The 21,595-nt window shown below is 37.1% G+C and overlaps 1 protein-coding gene across 13 annotated transcripts in view; it reads right to left on the reverse strand.

Annotated features, from left to right (window-relative positions):
• Positions 1-313: 313 nt before the first annotated feature.
• LOC117586882 (gamma-aminobutyric acid receptor subunit beta) overlaps positions 314-21,595 on the reverse strand; it is a 29,116-nt gene continuing 7,834 nt past the window's right edge. Inside the window, exons 3-10 of one of the 13 annotated variants that reach the window (XM_034277208.1) lie at positions 20,548-20,615; positions 15,227-15,453; positions 13,630-13,712; positions 11,872-12,009; positions 7,068-7,352; positions 2,993-3,306; positions 2,663-2,908; positions 314-2,523 (exon numbers count right to left, since the gene is read on the reverse strand). In XM_034277208.1, coding sequence (XP_034133099.1) covers positions 2,362-2,523; positions 2,663-2,908; positions 2,993-3,306; positions 7,068-7,352; positions 11,872-12,009; positions 13,630-13,712; positions 15,227-15,453; positions 20,548-20,615 — 1,523 coding nt within the window. In that variant the 3' untranslated portion in view covers positions 314-2,361. Of the gene's footprint in view, positions 2,524-2,662; positions 3,307-7,067; positions 7,353-10,103; positions 10,242-11,871; positions 12,010-13,629; positions 13,713-15,226; positions 15,454-20,547; positions 20,616-21,595 lie in introns of all 13 variants that reach the window. The other 12 variants (XM_034277203.1, XM_034277198.1, XM_034277206.1 and 9 more) reach the window with 12 other exon arrangements.

A 21,595-nucleotide genomic window follows, 5' to 3' on the forward strand; every position in this document is an offset into this window, starting at 1 on the left:
AACACTAAATTAAAATTCATTGATGATATTTTGGTATGGTTTTCGCTTACGTCTAATTATATATCTCTCCCGACCTTCACTTGTGCTAAAGTTAATTTGAATTTCTTGTATATTCTTCACTTTTTTTATTTTTGCTTATTTTTGTTTTAAAGTTAAACTCACTTGCCTTTAATTTATGTGTTAATTAACTTAACCTTTGCTTTTGGTTTGTTGTTCTTATGTTTCATGTGATTCATCGAGGAACTTGAGCGAAAATTTCATACATATATATTTATGTATGTATGTGTGTTGTCAGTGTGTTTGTGTGTCCGTGTGTCTGTGTTTGTGTCTCTGTCTTTATTTGTTCATTAGGCTAACTTAAGACGGTGCACTCGTAAGTATCATTTGTATGTTAATCGCTTTATTGACTGCTTGAACGTATCCGAGTTAATCGCTTAACTAGATTTAATTACATTAACTAAGTTTTAATTCAATTGCGAAGTTTTGCTCCTACTTTGCATTTGCTTTTGCTTTTGCGTTTGCTTTCTGCTGTTGATGAGTATGTATCGAGTATTTAGCCTCCTCCTCCTTCTTATATACAAATTGGAAATCAATTCTCAATCCCCTTCTCCTATTGTTTAGGCAACTATTTGTTAGACTTAAATACTATGTTCTTAGGCAGTTTTCATTCATTCATTACTTGTGTACACATATTTCTATGCTCTATGCTCTCTATGTTATATTTTTCTGTATTTTGTATTTCCTTTAAATTTACTTGTATTTTTCTCTTATTGGGTTTTCTCACTTATGTAGACCTTAGATTGATTTCTTAAATGGTGCCGCAAAATTGTCTTCGAAAAGTTCTTGAGTTTGATTCTTGTGTGGAGCATCCATCATATTGGTAAGTGAGTGAGTCAGTGAGTGAGTGGATTGTTTGAGTGAGTGCAATTTGAATAATTTGTTCTTTGTTCGTTAAAGTTTAAAGTTGTTATCAAAAATTTGTTTGGTGTAACTAAAATGAAACATTATCGTTCCTATTATGTATTATTTAGCTATTTCAATTGCACTAACTATTTGTATGACTTATCCACGATGCTTGACAGCTTGCCAGCTTGCCAGCTTGCCAGCTTGCTTCTTTATAAAAGGTGCGCTCCAAAGTAATTCGTAGTATTTCTTGGGTTTTCCCCATTTATTATTCTGGTGTGCAAAATGATTAAAACTCTCTTTCTCCTCCCCACCAATTCGACTCTAGTCGAATGGTTATTTTATGTGTGTGTGTGTGTGTGTGTGTGTGTGTGTTTCTCTGTGTATTTAAAGTTAACTTAATCAAAAAGATTTGCTAAATTGTTTCTCAATTGTCGAAATTTGTTCATCGCCTTACGTTTTGATTTTCTAATAAATTTGGCCATTTCACTTGGAAGCGCTAAGTCAGTTCTGAATAAACAAATCAATCAAACCAACTGAATGGGCAATCAAACTAGAATCGATGTACCAAATTTTGGGTTAAGTTTCTGGTTCTGATCTCTACCTATTGGTTCGATTCGGAGAGCGTGCTGCTGAAGTTGGAGGTGGGCGGGTTGAGGGAAAAAACGCACTTAAATTAGAGGAAGACTCTCTGGGTGTTTTGCTTTTGAAGTGGGAAGCAAAGGGTGTTTCGGTACTTAAACTTAAGCACAAAACTCCGCAAAGATAATGGAAATCATTCATCCTAGAGTATGGTCTATATAATTCATTCGTTTTGGTTAATTCTTCTACTATATGTACTGTGTGTTGTTTAACTTTGTGGTCAACTTTGAAATCAACTTTATCGACTGCGCTATTTTGTAGTTTCTAATCTCCTTAGTAATCTCTTTCTCATTCGATTTCACTTTCACTTTCCTCTCTTCACTTTTCTTTAATGTCTATATTGCGTATGATTTTTGATCGTTTATATTTGTGGTTTTAATGGTTTTTAAATCCCTTTTTCAACATGTTCGCTTAAACCTTTCGTTTATATAATTTTCACTACATTTTGCTAATCTGTTGCTTTTGATTATTCTTCATTCATTTTTCATTTATATTCATTTTTTTCCGTGTTAATTCTAATGCTTTGTTGTTTTTTCCGCTTTGTGTAAATCTATTTAACAATATGCTTTGCTGTCCACCTTTAAATATGTGTGTGTGTCCATTAGTATTAAACAATAACTTGTTGTCTTGTATTCCTTCGTATCGCTAGTTAAAATTAGTTTTGTTTCCGCTTCTTTATTTTTGGTTTGGTTTTTGTTTTTTTGTGGTTTTCCTTCTTCGTTTTTGTGTGGTTTTTCAGCGCCTTGCACAGTTTGACTCTCTCGTGCGCTGTTCACTCCTGTTCCTGGTGATCCTGGAGCACCCTCGACGCACTCTTTACTCCTCGCCGAGCAGCACCAGATCATCGGCGACCACGTCGCTCACATGCAGGTAGATGATCCAGTACATCAGGTTGAAGCAGACAAAGCACACAGGGAACACAATGCGCGAATACTTGTCAATATCCGAGGGCGTGATGCCCAGCAGTTTGTTGATGTCCTGCAGGATTGGGGAGTACAAATGGCAAGGAATCCAAGTAGTTGTAGGTGGATTAGGGAGACAAGTAAAGTGGATTAATATACACTCAAATGGGAGTTAGAACTTAGTTATATATCGCCGCATCATGTACGATCTTTACCTTTACCTTTTTTACTTTGCCGGGATGCAATAAGTGGGCTGGGACCGCTGCTTCGGGATCGCCACCGCCATCTGGCGGTCCGCCACCTCCACCACCACCACCGCCGCCGCCGCCACCGGGTCCACCGCCGCCGGGCGTTGGTCCGGGTCCGTGGGATTGGGGGCCGCCTCGACCACCGTTCACCGTGTTCTCCAGGGTCCCGCCCTTGGAGTGGGCCTTCGGGTCGTGGACCTTGAATCTCACCTCCTGGAACAAGGGTCCCACTATCGAGCAACCGCGCGTACCAACGTTTTGTTGGATATTGGAAAAGCCGATTGGGCGGTTACTCACTGTTTGTTTGGGCGCATGCGGATGACCATGGCTGTGGGCATGGTGACCATGCCCATGCCCATGCTCAGGACCCATGCCCATGCCGACGTTAACGCCAACGCCGACACCAACGCCACCACCGACGCCGCCTCCACCGGCGTTAACGCCACCGCCACCTCCTCCACCCATCCCCATGGATGCGTTCGGATTTGGATTGGCCTGCTGCTGGGCCCCGTCGAGCTGTTGCTTTTTCTGCTCGGCTATCTTTTGGATCGCCATAAATCTTTGTTTTCGCATTTGAATTCGTTTTGCCATGTAGCCGACGGTGGCGTATTCTATTGATTGCGATATACGATAACGATAACGATTTGATTTTGTTTGATTTGAGTTTGATTTTTGTTTGATAATTGGTAATCGAATTGGTAAGGCATTTGGAATTTGTTGATAGTTTTTCGATAGATGAACGGTTGGCGTACAGGTGGGTGGGGGGAGATTTTGATTTTGATTTTGATTTTGATTCGATATTGATTTTGATTTTTGATATTGATGCGGATGCAGTTGAAGAATTTTGAGGCAAGTCGAGTTCGAGTTTGAGTTTCCATATGATGTTTCGGATGATATTTTGTTGATTGGTTGTTGGTTGATTGGTTGTAGTTGTAGCAGAAGTACGAGTATATATTGTATATAACATATTTGATTGATTGATAATTTGGTGCGGGGTAGTACAGAGTTTTTTTTGGCATATTAATCGGATGGATAAAAGGAAAGACAAATAGAAAAGCAAAAGAAATTTCAATTTTAATAAGGAATTTGGCATTCAAATTTCAGTTCAGTATGGCACAACGTCTAAAACGGTGAGTGGCAGAGATATAGTTCAGAGGTTTTCGGTTAGGTTATAGGCCGGGGTTATAGCTGTAGTAGTAGTAGGAATGAATCTATAGCTAAGTAATACTTAGAGCCATTTTTTCGAACGAATATAGACTTTGTTGTTCAGTGTTCGTTTCTGGTTTTGTTTTGTTGTTAAGTGAAATCAAGAAATTTAAGTAAATTTTCTTTCTCTTTTTCTTTTTAGCCAGGCAAAGGAAAATTCGAATAAAGCAAGTCTTGGGTGGTGTGTGATTGGTTGTGTGAGTGTGATTGGGTGTCTGTGAGAGAGTTAGCTATAAATTTCTATAGATAGAGAGAGAGAAGGAGATATAGACAGAGCAAGTGAAGAGTGTCTGTGTAGTGTTTTTTGTGTGTGTCTGCGAGTGTGAGTGCCTGAGTGTCTGAGAGTGAGCGAGTGGGTGAGTGAGCGAGTGAGCGAGTGGGTGACTGACTGACTGAATGACTGAGTGAGTGAGTGAGTGAGTGAGAGTGTTGTTTGCTGTCTTTGTTTTTGTGAAATGAGTGGAAAAAGTCATTTGTAAGCCAAACGATTTATGTACACATTTATTTCTGCAGTTGCGACCATCATTCAAGGAAAATGTTCATGTGCGTGCCTCAAATGCAAATTCATTGAACAGAGTCGCCCGTTATAAAGGACACAAAAATTTCCAGCGTTTTGTTTTTCTGCCTCCGATGCTTCTTGCTGCTGTTGTTGTTCCTGCCGTTATTGTTGTCGTTGTTATCCTTGAAAATGTTTTGCTTTCTGCATGCGTTGATTCTGTTTCTGATTCGTATTTCAATATCGAATTGATTGAGCGGGTTTTGTGGGGGGATTGGGTAAGTACGAGGGTTAGGAGGATAACATACGAGATTAAGTCCCAAAGCATCGCATACTCGTTGATGAATGTGGTTTGATCAATACGTACACATACGTAAATGCATATGGATGGGCAGGAAGTAACGAGGAACGAATAACTAGTAACGAATTTACTTACCCCAGCGAGTCGCGGCACACCAATTGCTGCAAAAGGCAATAAAACAAAACAGAAAGCAGACTACAAAAATCATATCTTACCTAACCGCAAAAGGCATTGGCACTACCGAAAACTCTGTATTAGATCTGGCAGCCATCATGTCTGGGCCACCCATTTAAGTGACCCAAACTTGAGGGCTCCAAATCGTCAGATATGTTTCATTTCGGACACTTTGGGGTTTTTGAGTGGCTGATGTCTGATGACTGATGTCTAGTCCAGGGCTGCGTCTGCTGGCTGTTGATCGCCGACTTGTTGAACCATATTTACAGTGTACTGTGTCTGTATTTTTCTATTTTTCGTATATTGTTTTTGATTCAATTCAATCGCGAGTCAAGCCAGGTGTGGCGCAGGGCATGCTGGTTTTCGTTTCGTTTCGTATCGTTTCGTTACGTTTCTTTTTTGATGCGCTCCCTTATTATGGTTAAATTTTATTGATGGTAATTTTAGGTGATTTATACGAGTATAATATGTAATCGAGCAATCGTACCCGGGCTGGGCTCTAGATGGTTTTTTTTTGGTTGGTGCGTTGTTTTTGATGTTTTGTACATTCTTATTTCGGTTTGCGATTTAGCATTTTGGCATTTTGCGTTATGGCGGAAGCTGGGCGTATATTGATATCTGGGTACCATTTCAGGTTGGGAGTGTGTTCGCTCACTTGTGAGTGTATGTGTGAGATTTTTGAACACCACAGCTCAACCTGAGTCGGCGCTATGCTATATATGGCATATATATGGTATTTAATATTGAGAGGCTAATATGGCTGAATGAGTTGGGTTTGAGGTTTGAGGTTTGATTTTGGATTTAACTTTTTTTTTGGGTATTTTGAGAGCTGAAGCATGCTTCGATTCTATGTGCAATGTGCAAAACATTTTTGGATATTTCTTTTCTTTTCGTTTCGTTTCGTCTCTTTTCTCTTTGGTTTTGGAGAGTGGGTGGCTTGAGGGATGGAGACTCTGGGCAGAGGTGTTGGGGGAACTGCTGTTGGGAAATTTTCGTGCCTTCATTCTTGGTACTGAGGCGCGTATCTATGAATTTGCATACATTTTCTTTAGATGATAGTTTTTCTTTGTAAAGAGAAAATTAACAATAACATACAAATACGAAAAAAGAGATTTGTTTCTTGCTTTTTCTTTGCTTTTCTTTTCTTTTCTGTTCTTTTCTTTTCTGTTCTTTTCATTCTTTTCATTCTTTCTTTCTTTCTTGCTGTTGTTGTTGCTGTTTGTTGGAGTAGTTGTTGTTGTAGTTGTGGGTGTAAGTTGTTGCTTGAGAATTGTATTTTTTAAGTTGTTAGATAGTTAGAGAAAAAGTTAAAAGTTAGCTTTTTTTTGATGGGGTCAGCACCGAAGCTTGAGATATTTACTTGGCAAAAAACACACAGAATTTTGAATGGAAATATCGTTTCGAATGAATGTATAATTATATCAAACTTTTGGACAGGTGCCAGACCCTTATACAGTGCCTTTTCGGTGCAGTGCATTTCAGCATCCTTATGGATAGAGACTCTCGCGTCAGTCTGTTGGCTCCATAATAATGTGAAATATTATGTATTTTTTTGTTGTAAAAAATGTAAAAGTTAGAAAATAAACTACCGTGGAGAGGCAAAACCACGCTGCGTTTCGGTACGACCAAATGGGATTGATATTTGATAGAAATGTACGTATTTAATGTATGTCAAATTTAAGGAGAATTTTCTTCAGACGCAGCTCGTTTTGCAGAGGAAATTTGTGTGTGTGTGTGTGTTGGATGTATCTGTATGTTGTATCTTGTATCTTGGCTGCACAACGCTAAGCGTGGCAAGGAAAGCTGGCAAAAGTGTGATTTAAAAAGAAAACTCAAAGCGGACACAAGACATTTACTATGTAGATGTCCTCGGCCCATATACAAAATCATACGGAAACGTAAATGTGAAATAATCAAAAGGAAAAACCACAAAGAGTACATACATACATAGACATACATACATACTACATGGTAGATACATATGTATGTATGCAACTCTCTGTGGTGTGGTGTGGCTGTGTGGGTGAGAGATAGAGAGAGTTATAGAGAGAGAGAGAGTTATGGGGAAATAGAGTTTTTCTAGTTGGTTGTTTTTACTGAATGGGTTGCTTGGAGTTAGTTTTTGGCTTGGTTTTTGGTATTTGGTATTTGGTATTTGGTTTTTTGGATTGTTTTGGTAGTTGCTATTTGATTACCCAGTAGACTGGCAAAGACCATAACGAAGCATGTTCCCAGATAGACGTCAATCGATTTGACGTACGAAATCTTTGGCAGCGCTGCATTTGTTGACGACATCAAAGTGGTCATTGTCAACACGGTTGTCACACCGAGCGCCACACGCGCCGGCGTTGCATTGCGATTGAGCCAAAATGATACCCATGATATAATAACGATCAGTCCAGAGGGTATGTAGATTTGTATAAGGTAGTAGCCCATCGAGCGCACGAACTGAATTTCGCAGGCTAAACGCGAATAGTTTCCTGCCCGCGCCAATCATTGTTCAATTATTTATTCAATTTTTCAATCATTCATTCAATTATTCATCGCATTATAAACCATAATTCATATTTGATATTTTGTTTTCCATTATTTTGATAAGTTAATTTTTAGTTTATTTTTTTAGTTTTTTGTTTTCATTGTTTTCAGTTTTTAGTTTGTTTTTTGTGCGGAAATTGGGAGAGACAGAAAGAGAGAGATCGAGAAAGATATAAACAAGATATTATTAGTATGTATTTCATTGAAGTCCATTTCGTTTTGCAAATATCAACGAACAAACAATGTTAGTAAGTATTCCTCACCAAAGAAAAACACAAAATATTGTTCAACAAACTCATATTTCAAACATCAAATCAAAAAGAAAACTCAAACCCAGACAAAAGTCAAATGAAGAGATAATTAATTAAGTATGAGCGCATTTTCATGAGAAATAATGATTGACTGGCAATCCTTCCTGGAAATACGGTTAGATTTCGTTCTAGGCGACACACATCGCTTCATTTATCAGGCAGGCAAGATACTTCAATATACAGATCAGATATATATATGTATGTTAACACTTAAATATGGGTTATAAACGAAATGGCAAAAGTCAAAGTCAAGTCAAAGCTAAGGTCAAGAACTAAACTTGAAAATATATTCTAGGCATTCAAAAGTTAATATTATCCTTGCAGATTATTTATAAGATACAAATCGAGTTATAGAGTGTTATATAAGTGTTAAGAAAATTGATTTACAGACGCAGAAATGAAATGAATATAAAGAATTCTGCAAGGATATCGAAACTTCGACTCGACCGAAGTTGCTTTAAATCTTTGTTAATAAAAGAGAGAGAGAGAGTTTAATGTTTAGTGACTTGCATTAGAAAAACAAAAAACATACTGCGAGTCCTGATAAGTTAAAGAATAAATAAAACTAAAAGAATAGTAATGAGTAGGAGGCATCTAGATCTAGTCTAAGGCCTAAGTTAGGAGCATTTCGCACTCGAATTGCCTGCAACTTGTTGCTTGATCGTTGTCTTTTGATTATTGTATTTATTATTTTGTTAAGATTTGGTAAAAAAAAAACTTTATAAGATGAGAGCATGCTTGGGAGGGCGTTTTTTGTATATTTTCGATAAATATATATATATATTTTTTTTAGATATTTGAGATATGGTTTTTGGAACTTTATATATTTTTCGGTTCTGGCTTGCGACTGTTCGCTAATTTTGTATTTCTATCGTTTGAATGCTTTTTGCGTAAAATTTTTAGCATGGTAATAATTTTTTTTTTGGATTTTCATATTAATGCTTTTTGTTGTTTTTGATTTACAATACAGAATGTGGTTGTTGGTGTCGATTGTTGTAGTTTGTTATTGTAATTGTTGTTCGGTTATGCTAATGAGTTTCGATAGCGTTTTTATTTAAAATACTTTTGTAGATGGCTGTTGTAGTTATATTTTTTATTATTATTTTTTAAAATTGTAGTAAGAACTAATTCCGTGACTAGTTAATAAAATTAATGTGTGAGTGGAAGTGTGTGAGAGCATGAGAGTGTGTGTGTGTTTGTGGCAGCTTAAAAAATGTTTAATGTCAGGCATAAATCAAAAGCATGATTTACTAAGTAAAAGCCATATTCAGTTAAGCTTCGCTAGTAGTATATCGAATACTTTTGTCATACTTTTGGATATTTTTAAGATATTTGTACTCTTTGCTTATTCGGTTTTATGATACAAAGGTGACTAGGGGGCAGATTAATTGTACGTTCATTTTCAGTTTGAATTCTGTTTTTGATTCGGTTTAATTTTAAATAAATTTTTCATTTTGGCAGTGCCAATTTTGCATTGATTCCTGTGGTCTCAAATCGTGATTGAATCGCTGTAAAGTATGAACTAATGAGCGTTGAAATCAAAGCGAACTTAACTGAGATTTATTTAAAAAGAAAAAAGTAAGCGGTAAAAGGAAATCAATTTGATGAACGAACTGAATCGGTAAAAAATTGTTGCTAGCTGGTTGTAACATGCGTTGAATTTGCGTTTAAACTTTAAAAAGTACGAGTACGAGTATGTTATCCTGTGGATATACGAGATTCGAGTACGAGTGGAAAAAGCACTAAGACGCGTCTCAGTCTATCATCAGATCAGGCTGTGGCTAGACTATGAAGTGGGCTAATGTTAAATGCACTTGTTATTTGTTGTTTGTTGATAGTTTAGTTATTTGTTAACTTTATTTGTACGAGTACGAGTATGCTATGGAGTAGATTAGTTGATGAAACAAACGCTAGCTATATTTTTATGGAAATAGAAATTAATGTAAAAATCTTAAGATGCTTAACATGCATTTTCTTTGCTCTCTCCTGACTGAAGCACACTCTTTGGGATGTGTGCTTCAACCAGCATGTCGGTTCCATCCTTTCGTTAAAGCCCAAGTTTTTTGCGGCAAGGACCTGCCCTGTTTTTGGATTGATTTGAATGATTGAATTTTGGAGTACTTTATACAAAATGCTGCTTCGAAATTAGTTTGAATCGAGAAAGGAAAAAACCAAAACGAGTTAAGCCAACAAATCGAACTGAAGAGCCTCAAGAGTATTGAATTGAATTGAATCGAAAACGCAAAATCAAAACGAGATATATTTATAGATTGTATATTTATATATATCATCATATAGATATATATTTGGGTATATATATATATATATGTATATGTAGGTAAAAGTAAAGTTTTGAAAGATAAATCGGTAACCGTCTACAGGTACCTGTGGTAAGACTGATTTCCATGGCTCTTTGACGATGGCCCAAGACCTTAAATTGGGGCAGCGATACCTCACTCGAGACACCGACCGAGTTGGGGCCCTCGTTCCATTTATATCGTATGTCACGCATCGTGTAGCCGACTATATATTGTGTATATAGTAAGTTGGGTTGTTGTTGTTGTTGTTTCGTTGTTGGTTGGTTTTCGTGTTGGAAAGTTGTTTTTTGTACAGGTTTTTGGTGTGTGTTTTGTAGGGTATTTTGGTTTGGGCGAGTTTATTTTACAGTTGTTGTTGTTATTGTTGTTGTTGTTGTTGTTGTTGAGGCACAGTTCGATGGTGAGGTTGTCGTAGTTGTTGTTGTTGTTGTTGTTGTTGACGAAAAATATGCACAAAACAAAAAATACATTTCGTGAGACTATTAATAGATTCTATTCGATCATATAAAAATTGTTCTAAAGAAAAGTCAATAGTATTTTTTTCTGCTGGTTTTTCATCAGTTTTCAGTTCTTTCAGTTTTTCTTCTTATTTTTGGTTGAACATTTGGTATCAAGTTTTGGTTGTTGTTTTGCTTTAATTAATAGTCTCATTCAGAACTTGCTGCTTGAAGTGTTGTTCAAAAATATATTTTTTGATTTATCTCGAGAAGAAGTTCTAAGAATATAATATAATATAAATGTTGTTCATATATTACAATTGCACTAGGACTAAAAAAGGCAATAAGTTTTGCATCGGGTTCGTTTTATTTTTGGCAAAAGCGGTTTACTAGAATAAAAGTTGGATGAGCATTTAGTAGGCACACTCTCTGGATTGACTTACAGCTACTGTTTGTTCTTATTGGCAGTAGTATTGGATTGGATTGCTTAAAGCTAAGGTACTTAGACGTATAGCTAGTTATAGGTATTTGTTGTTATTTTATCTGGTGGCAGAAATGGGTGCTCTTGTGTCTTCTGTTTAGTTAAAGGCATTTTACATTGTTTTCGCATTTCTTAATTAGATTTCTTAGATTTTTATTAGCGTTGTAGCTGTAGTTTTAGCCTACCCAAGCAAACGAAACTCGACTCTCTTGCGACTCGAAAATAACTGAAACTGAAACAGAAATAGTAACTGAAAACCATAAATCCTTTTTGGCCTAGCTAACGCCTCGCTACGTCTCTAACTGCTTCCAAGACTGATCTGTTAATTGATTTGGAACAGAACAGAACAGAAGGCAAAACGAAAGTATAAATCACAACAGAGGTTAGTAGAGGACACGATATATATGTAGATATATATATATATATAATGTATGTATATATATGTATGGGTTAAGTATTTAGATGGGTTTTAGTTGGGGTTAGGTTTGAAGGAGGGTTTCTTTTTGGTTAGTGGCACACACGTTACAGTTAGCACTCGATAAAGATATACTGATAAATATGTATATATTTTTGTATATGGGTGAAGGAAGAACAAGTAGAAGTAGAAGTAGAGGAAGGCAGAGGAAACACAAAAAATCGGTTGGTTGGTTGGTTGATTGGTTGATTGGTTAAGAGGTGCGTGTTTTGGATATGCGCTAAGAACCCTTTTTTTTCGAAAAAACAGAAACTCAAAATACGAATACGAATACGGAAATCCATTACGAAAACGCAAAATGATTACAAAAAGTTCATTGAAAAATGCTTGTCAAAAACAAAGGAAATGTTAATGTGATTATTTTTTTTTATTCACAGATTCTTTTTTTTTGTGGTTTTTTTTATTTAGTTTTTAATGATTTGTTTGTAATGTATGGGGGTACCTGTGGTTAGGTTTATTTCGGTCGCCCTCTGCCTGTGTCCCAAGACACGGAACTGCGGTAATTCGACCTCACTGCTCATGCCAACACTACTCAGTCCATCTCTCCAGAAATATCGGATATCTCGCATCGTGTAACCGACTTCATGTTTCAGATCGAAGATCGTTGTTGTAGTTGTTGTTGTTGTAGTAGTAGTAGTAATTGTTGCAAAAATGGGGGGCAGTAGTTAATTAATTGTTGTTACTGTTTGTTTGTTTGTATTTGTTCTGGTTTGTTTGAATTTTTTGTGTTGTATTCTTGTTAGTTAGCGGGTTGGTTGGGTTGGGGACTGTTGCACAAGACACTCAATGTTATATATGGTTATACATTCTTAGGGCTACGATAGTCTGTGTGCTTGAGTGTGACTTCTTTATGCCCGATTATTTATGATATGGCAATAAATATACAATAAATAATGTAGATCTTAAGCAAAAAGCGTGCTGTGTATGGGTAGTTGGACTTATAGCTACGTCGGACTCGTTCTTAGGCTAAGTTAACAGGGGGCATAAGAGAGGATATAGGCAAGATTATGGGGGAAGTGACAGAGAGTCACATTTGGAGTCATCAGATAATCGCCTTTGCGCTGGAGAGCCTTCTGCGCCTTCTGCGGTTGCTGTAAGTGAGAGAAGGCGACCGAAAACCAACCAATCTTCTCCATGAATGGTCACTGGTTCTATGAAGTTCTATGATCATGATGCATTATAGATACTGATACTGATTGATTGCTGGTTGGGGTTTAAATCATTCGGGTAGATGCAGATGAAACTTGGGTACACATCTCACATGGCGACTGTGCAACATATTGATTTTGGTTTTGTTATTTTTTTTTGGGGGGGTGGGTTCAAGAAACAAACATAAGAACAATAGCTGTAAATTAATGTCTGAGGTGGGACTCTGAATTTTTGAATGAGCAGAACTGAATGTGTTGCGGTTGTGGGGGTGGGGCGGGACAATTTTGGTTGAACAAAATGATGCACAACGAAAACTGAAAATCGGAATTTTTGAAAGTAAAACTAAAACCTCAGCTGACTAAACGCAAAGCAACACAAACAAAGCAACTTAATTCGACCTGAGCTCCGCCTAAAGACAATTAATTGCACGTAAATTGTATTCGAATTTGATTTCGATTTGGATTTTCTGCGAGACAAAATATATATTTGCTATGTGCTCCTCCCCAAATTGTCATCAAAGGCAGCGGCAGCGGCAGCGGCAGCTTAATTGCTTTTTCCTGAAGATTTTCTGTGTGTTTGTGTGGGTGTTTTGAGGCACTTAAAATCTACTAGGATATAGATTTGGTATCCTTCACATACATACTTATGCTTGGTTTCAATTTTCTGCCCACACTGAACAAACAGCGCACGGCCTTTGCGTGAGAGAGGGAGAGAGAGAGATTTTTGGAGTGGGCGGCCAGAGCTCAGTGGGGATGATGCTTAAAAGGTGCACTTGACAACACTGGCATTGCGTCCTAGAGTGTTAAGCAACACTAGCCTACTCGCTCTGGCCCTCTAGCCTCGACCTCTCGCTGCATTTTGGCTTCACATTCTGAATGAGTTTTTTATATATTTTTGTTCACATGATTCATTGACAAGTTTCACAATAAATATTCAAATTAAAGCTTTTGTTTCCATTTCAATTGGCTTTATGCTTGATTGATATTATTTTTGTTCATTTCGTACTTGTCTATTGCTAGATGGGAATGTAATTTGAATCAAAAGTACTTACAGCTTTCTATTTCAATGTGGCACAGCTGCCGGTCCATTGGGAAATATTGCAGGTTCATCGGACACGATGCGGTGATAGTCAATCTGTAGAAAAGATTTGGCAATTTTGGTTCCATTTTGCAGGAGAGAGAGAGTACTCGATTAGTAGGGCTTATGCAGACGGTTTCAAGGGTGAACATCAACAAACAAACGAGCAGAGGGTACAAAGAAATTACATTCTATCTATGTATATACACACAACATTTACGGGGGTAAGGTCTGGGGGTAGAGTCATTACATACAGAGCGAGTTCAATTGGATATGAGCTATTTGTTATTGTTATTAGTTAAATATATATTTTATGCTGCTGCTGTTTTTTGGTAAGTGAGAGATACTTTTAGTGGCAGTGGCAGTTTAGTTGTAGATAGTGATTGGCGATTGGCTCTTACGCAGGGTATAATTATTATCATGAACTTTTGGTTGTTGGCTTTTTGGCTTACTTTAGTTCGGGGGGCGGTTTTGGTTGTTGTTGTTGTTTGTTGTTGCTTACGGCTACGGAAAATGATACTCTACTCATACTTATTTCAGTTTGCCTTTTGCTTGGGCTATGGTCTGTGGACTGTGGGCTGTGGGCTGTGGGCTGTGGGCTGCTCTGGTTTTGTTGGCGATTTTGGACAGATTCTTGTTTAAAGGTAGTAGAAAATAGTGCGCCCAGTAGCCTAGCTAGCTATCAACTAGCTACTGCGGCCAGTCAAACCTTTTGGTGGTGTCAGATACACCCCTCTTTTTCTTTTTATTTACGGTACGGGTACCCTTCGTATTTTTTCAGATGCTATCTCCGGATGGTTAAATGTTCGACGATTGTTGCTGCTTTTGATGTTTGATTTTTGGACTTTACTTTCTTGTAGTTTTTGTGATGGTGGTACTAGTGCGGCATGCTTTTGTATACTTCATGGGCCGCACAGTTGGAAATGACGATAGAGTGTGACATGACTGATGGAACTTAAATAGAAATTTCGGGTGTGAACACTTAATGCTTGTAGCCAGAGTAGACTTTCAGTTCAAATTGATAGTTGCACACCTCTAACCGATGATGACTCTCATGAAATGTACAAATGCTACTTCCCTAGCATTCAAATAAATACGTATCTTTGCCAAACTTTCTTTCACTTTCACTTGCCAATTGAACTCACTTGAATTGTTGAATTACAATATTCTCGCTTGGTGGAAAACTCGTTTTTCGTTCTGTAGAAATTTGTCATTTTCGGTATTTGATTTAGTAAATTACAACATCGATTTATACACACACAGAAAAAAAAGGTTAGTTGCAAAAAGGGGGCCAAAAACACACATGTGTAAATGATAATTGTAAAACAAAACCGAGGGGGGGATATAGTACGAGTATTTGAAGTATTTGCTGTATTTTATAACGTAAATTTTGTTTTTTTTTTGGATGGGGGCTTTGTAAAAATAGTTGTAAATACACATACACATATACAGAAGACAATTAAAAAATGGTAAAATGCTTTGCTTTTCAGTTTCAGAGCTTAGAGCTTAGCGCTTAGAGTTTTTGGGAGTTGCAGTAGATTGTTTGATTGAATTGATTGATTGATTTTTACCTAATACTTCTTGTTATCGATCCAGAATGATGCACACGTATGAATTCATTACTGGTTGTTGCAATGTGAAAATATGATTGTTTTTCATTTACAAAAAAGGTGTCAGGTACCCAAATATTCTTTATGAACTCTGATCCAACCGACAGTGTCTCTACACCAGGTCGTTTTCTATACGCTAAACGAGGATCGGTCCAAAATTGACGAAAGTAAAAATCCAATGTGAAGTCCTATTTAATATATTCACAATTCGATTCAATTCGATTGCGATACACATGGTACGGGTGGGGGAAAGAGGTAGCAAAAAGAGATTGAGAGGTATTTTCGTATTAGTACAAATTGTCAGTGAGGCACTTATTAGTTAGAGTTATGTTACTAATACTAGTATGTAGTTCTAAATCACTAAAAAAATCTAAAAACTCAAACACTAGCAACTCATAAGTTTTGTGTGTGTTTTTATAAAAAAATTTTGATTTTGTTCAACTAAAAAAAATTCATAGAGAGACAGACAGAGAGAGGGAGACGGAAATTAGCTGGAAGAAAGGAGCTTGTTTTTTTTGTTGGTCACAATTTGGTCAAACAACGAATACACTTAACACAAACACACAAAGAAAAGTAACTTGCGGCAAATGGAAATCAAGGAAAATTCATGGCGTGCAACAATTTTTCAGTTTATACAAAGGGAAATAGGTCTTCGGATGGGGGAGGGATCTCTAGACTGCATGCAAAAAACATTGAAACTTTGTACAGCGTTTTGGGGTACATATGAAACAAACAAATAATCAAAGTAAAATGAATTTTAAACATTTTTAATCAGCTTATATACAGTAGCTAAAGAGAAGGTAGGGATAGGTACGTATAAGCATAGAAAAGTAGTACGGAAACCTCTCACAAATATTCGTTTGATTCGTTTTGCTGTGGTGTGAAGTAGCTTTGGCTTTTCTAGCTACTTTTCAGGGGAGGGTCTAAGAGTATATGCTAGCTAAATCTATGGCAAATAAGAATGGCGCAAGAATGGGTTCACTTTATACAGGAGTATCGTTGTTGGCTTGATTCTGCTTGTCCTGCTGCAGTGCCACGAAGCTGAAAGCGTTCTGTGTAGGTTTTAAGGCACAGAAAGAAGCATTTTTTGGCCTGCCTTGTGTGTGGTTTGGTTTTGGATTCGATGGGGGAATTGTAAAAACGACAAACAAATTTGGCTTTTGTATGCTCTGTTTGTATCTGTGTGTCTAGTGTGTGTGTGTGTGTGTGTGTGTGTATGAGAGTGAGTGTGTGCGAGGTCATAAGGGCCAAAGACAACTACTCGAGTTGTTTCTCTCAGTCTTGCATATCATTACGCCTAGGGGTAAGGGTGCGGGCACGGGCAGGAGTACGGTTACGGGTTCGACTACGGCTATCTTGAAGCGCGTCACGTTGTTACCTCTGTGACGTGGGGCATACAAGAAGCCGACAACGTACCAAAAAATTAAACGGAAAACCATGTAAATGTAAATGTTAAAGGTAAATGCAAATGTAAATGTTATAACAATAGTTTGTGGCTTGTAGCTAGCAGGTAATAACATTTGTAAGTAGTTATAAATATTTATGGAGCCCACTGCCGCCACACACGGCTTGCTTTTTTGGCAGTACTTTAACGCAAACTGAGCTTTTACGAGTATATCTAAATGGCATATATGTACATACGAGTACAAAAACATATCTACATGGGTATATATATTATTTATGATGCGAAAATTGCACACGGTTCTTGGTGGGTTGCCTGCAATCTTCTTAGCACTTTTTGCTGTGTGTGTTTTTTTGGGCTTATCTTTATTTAATTTCAAGCTAGCAGATTTGGTTTCCACTCGGTTCAGGCACGCACAAAATAAAATAAGGATTTCGAACAATAAAATATACATTTTAAAAGTCCAAAATCAAAAGCGGAAATAAAACTCAATGTGGATTATGCAATTTTGCTTAAGTTGCTACACGATTGGGTTGCCAGGCCTTGACTAGAAGGGTTCTCCCGTGGGGTGGCGAGGGGACAACCTGCTTTTATTTGTCGGCACACACACACACACACAAAATCAACTCTAAATGCGGATATTTATGTGCATGTTCGGGTACGGGTACGGAGTGGGCATGTGGGTACAATGGCATCACAATTAACCCAAAAACGTGCGCGGCTCTATATCGAGTTGTTTGTTTTTCTTTTATATATATATAGTTTTTTATACCATTTACAATTTACATATGTATATATTTGTATGCATGTAGCTTGTGTGTATTTTTGTGTGTACCCTTTCAGCCAGGGTATTATGATTTTGTTCAGACGTAATTATTTCTAAGGGAATTCTTTTATCCCATCGAAGTTATTTCGAAGTGCAAGGGTATGAAATGCTTCGGCTTTTCTTTATGTTATCTTTGTTTCGTTGTTTCTTTTGTTTCTGTTGTCTCCCAAACAGTCGTGTTCGTTGTTGACTTTGTTGTGCCTGTGTCATGTTGATTTTTACTGCCTCGCTGGATTGGTTTGGTTTGGATTGGATTGGATTGGATTGGATGGGTTTTACTTGTGTAAATTTTGTCTGCGTTGTCAGTGTAGCTGAGTAGCTGTAGCTGAGTGTCTGTGTCTGAGTATCTGTAGTTGTAGCTGTATCTGTATGCGTGTGTGTATCTGTGTTGTTGTTCTTGTTTCGGTTTGGCATTGGCTCAGTTTATTTTGGAATTATTTTCATTAGCAGCGTAAAGCGTATATTTTTTGTTTTCTTACTGACACACAAAGAGAGAGAGAGAGAGAGAGTGACTGAGTAAGCAAGAGTGAGAATGAGAGAATTAAACGAATATTGTGAAAATTGTGATCGGGAAGGGAACACATGTTATTTCTGTTGCTGTTGCTGTTGCTGTTATTGTTGTTAATGTGTTTTCTTTGGCTGTTATGTACATACATAAATACGTATGTATGTACACGTACATATGTATACATAACATGTATGTTTGTTGCATAAGTTTCGTGTTTCGGTTCGTGTTTAAGTTCCTGTTGGGCATGTTATTTTCGCATAAATTGATTGCCAAAGCCAAACGTTAGGTGCAGGTGTCGGTTCATTTTGTGTTTTATTAGCGTACGGCAAGAGCTTGCTGCTTGTGTGTGTGTGTGTGTGTGTGTGTTTGTGTTTGTGTGCTGCTGCACGTGTCGTTGCGCCTAGCAGTATGCAACGGGTGCGGCAGTTGCTATTGTACTTCTCGGTGTGTGTGTGTGTGTGTGTGTGGGAGGTCTTCTTAAGTGCTTTTGCAACGTAACGCTCTCCAAGTAATATTTATAATATAATGGAATTCTCGTGTCTGCCAATTGAGATGCATTACATCGATGGGTCTCGCCTGCTGATGCTCTCTATTTATCGAACTCATGGCTGGCCGAGTTGTTGTGAAATTACGAGTAATGTGTTAGATAATTGATGGAATGCTTCGATTAGAAATGACTTGGCTAACAATTGCTGTGGGTTACTTTGAGTGTTGAATTCTATAGGCTCCCAGAGCTGGTTTCAGGTTGTTTTAGATAGTCAAAGAAAAGGTACTGAAATAAGCTTAGAAGAATTTAAATCGTTTAACCAGTACAAACGTGCAACAATGCAGAAAATATTTGTATTTTAGATAGCAATCAATTTGTAGCAGTTGAATGCATTAAAGCAATTAAGAAATCCCCACAGATTCAATGAAAAAACTCCAATTGAAACCCAATTAAGGCCCATATTTGCTTGCTTAAGCCTTTCCCAAAAAAAAGAGTTAAAATATAAGAAAAATAAGCACAGAAATGGACAATTTTATGGTTCGATTTTTGTAAAGATAAAATGTCTTAAATTCCAATATAAAAAAAAAAGAATTTCACACTAAATGAAGACAGACTTGGCCTCTTTTTAAAGCTGTTTCCCTCGATAAACAAATGAAGATCAACGAAAATGGTAACACAGAAACAGGCACATACGAGTCCACTTGTACATGTATGCAATGGCCATATATCATTTTTGTCTAACACCGAGCTTGCTTATATGTATGTATGTTATAGTATATTGGATATTTTATTCATATTCATTTTGTTAACAAAACACGCATGCGCGCAGCCTCTGTCGAGCGGTGCTGCTGTGATTAATTTTGGCTTAATTTTTGCAATTGTTCAGATCACAACGAATACAATTAGCTTGCAAGATGTTTATAATATATAGGAGTATATATTGTGTATGAATATGGCATAAATATCTCTCGTTGCTCGCTGGTGGGCCCAACACATTGTGTCTGTGTGTATGTGGGTGGGGATGGGGTTTGTTGGGCGGTTGAATGAACCTCAGCCATGTGCTGAATGAGACGATAAACAAAGATTTATACAGCAATTCGATTGATTGATTTTCTACCAATTTTCATGGCTTAAACAGTCATCGATGGTGAGGGATGCAGTGAAGACAAAGAAAAGCCAAAGGCAAATAAATAAAATTAAGGAAAATTCATGAATCCATGAGAGCTTCAAAGCAGCAAAAAGTTGTGATAGATAGAGACATAAATGAAGGAAAGATCAGCACATAAAATGCAATTGTCTGGATTTTATTATGTATTCTCGTTGTGTAAAGTCTGAGTTTTGACTTGCATTTACATATGTATTTCTGTCGGCAGTTTGTCGTTGGTTGAGAAGCTTTGAATTGTTTTCTTGTATAACACAAATGAAACATGGAACATCGAAACAAACATTGCGAACATCTTGACATCGAAACAATAAACACAAAACGAGTATCATATTTTATGTTTGCAACCAACACTTAATTTTTTGCAGTACTTTTGTATATACATATTTATGTATAGATTATACAGGACTATTTGCAGTTTGCTTTGTTAAAATCGGAATCGGCTTTAATGTAAGTGAGTCAAAAATAATTGCAAAGTAATTTGTATGTCTCATAGCCAATTAGCGAAATTAAATATAAGTTTATGTAGACATGAATAGCAAATGCTAAGACACAAAGCAACAGAGCAACAGAGAGGGAGAGAGAGAGTGGCAGAGAAACGAGGTAGAGACAGAGAGAGAGAGAGAGATAGAGAGAGCGAGAGATTTATAGAGAAATAGTTATAGGTAGTAACAGTTGGAAGAGACTGAGAGAAATAAGGAAGTATACGAGTAGTTTTTGTATGAATTCTTTTTTGGTTTTTAGGCTTTTTGCTAAAAAGAATAAATCAAAGAAAAAACGTTGGTTGTTTTTTTATATTTTCTTTTGTTGTTGTTGTATGTTATGTTGTATTTATTTGTGGTTGTTTTTTGTTGTGTTTTTTTTTTTTTGTGGCATATATTTTGTTGACGTATGTACCATGAGAACTTCCGAAACCGAACTGATACTGAGGACATACATTGTGACGCCAACCTCCACAGGGGGACCTGCAACATATACACACACACGGATGGATGGAAATTTAATGTTTTCATATTCATTTATCATTTATCATTTTTCATTTCATTTTTGTTTAATGTTGTCGTTGGTTGTAACAGTAGTTCGCGTAGTTGTAGGTTCTTCATATTCTAAATGTACTCCAAAAAAACCCAAAAATATGTCCATGTGAACAGTAGAACAATGGACTGGGCGTACGCACACTGTTGTCGCGCACTGTGTGCGCTGCCTACTTACGAGCGAATGGACATTTCGGGGGGTGGGACAGAGTTTCTTTTGTTTCGATCTCGTTGGGTGCCGTGTAATTTCCATTAGCAAAATGAAATATATTTAAAGTACAGTTTTTGACATTTACAGTTTGCCAAGCGGTGCGGCAGGTTTTTGTTTTTGTTGTTGCTATAATTAACTACATTTTGTGCTCACTTTTAACTTATTGCACGCGCCGAATGAAAACCAAATCAATTAACTATTTGCTGAGTGTTTTTTTGCTTGCTTTTAGTTTTTAAGTAATTTATTTTAGTGGCTGAGGCTTGAACTAAAATGCGCCTAGCGAAAGGAAATTAAAGATTACCAAAAACTAACAATTATGGAAAATATTTACTCGTATTTAACACACCATTTTTGTTTTCTTTGCTTTTGCTTATATATTTATTGCAGCTTGGGTTTTTGTTTGTGTTTTTTATGGGTCTGGCAAAATTTGGCAGCAGTTGTACATGGAATGATATTGATCTGAAGGCTTTGTTTTGTGTGTAAGTTTGTTATGTGGGGCCTATAAAAAGAAAGACAAAAACAATATGCATGAAGTGAGTGGGAGAAGAGATCTGCTGAGGGCTTGCAGTGTTCCTTTCGATATGTACACAGAATTAGGAAACGCGAAGAGGAGGGGAGGAGAATGATGTTGTTTCTGTGGCTGCGGCTGTAGTGGATTTGTTTCTGTTTTGTGCTCGTGTTTTGGGTAATTTTTTGCATG

This window comes from Drosophila guanche, unplaced genomic scaffold (assembly GCF_900245975.1).
Source record: "Drosophila guanche unplaced genomic scaffold, DGUA_6, whole genome shotgun sequence".
NCBI lineage: Eukaryota > Metazoa > Arthropoda > Insecta > Diptera > Drosophilidae > Drosophila > Drosophila guanche.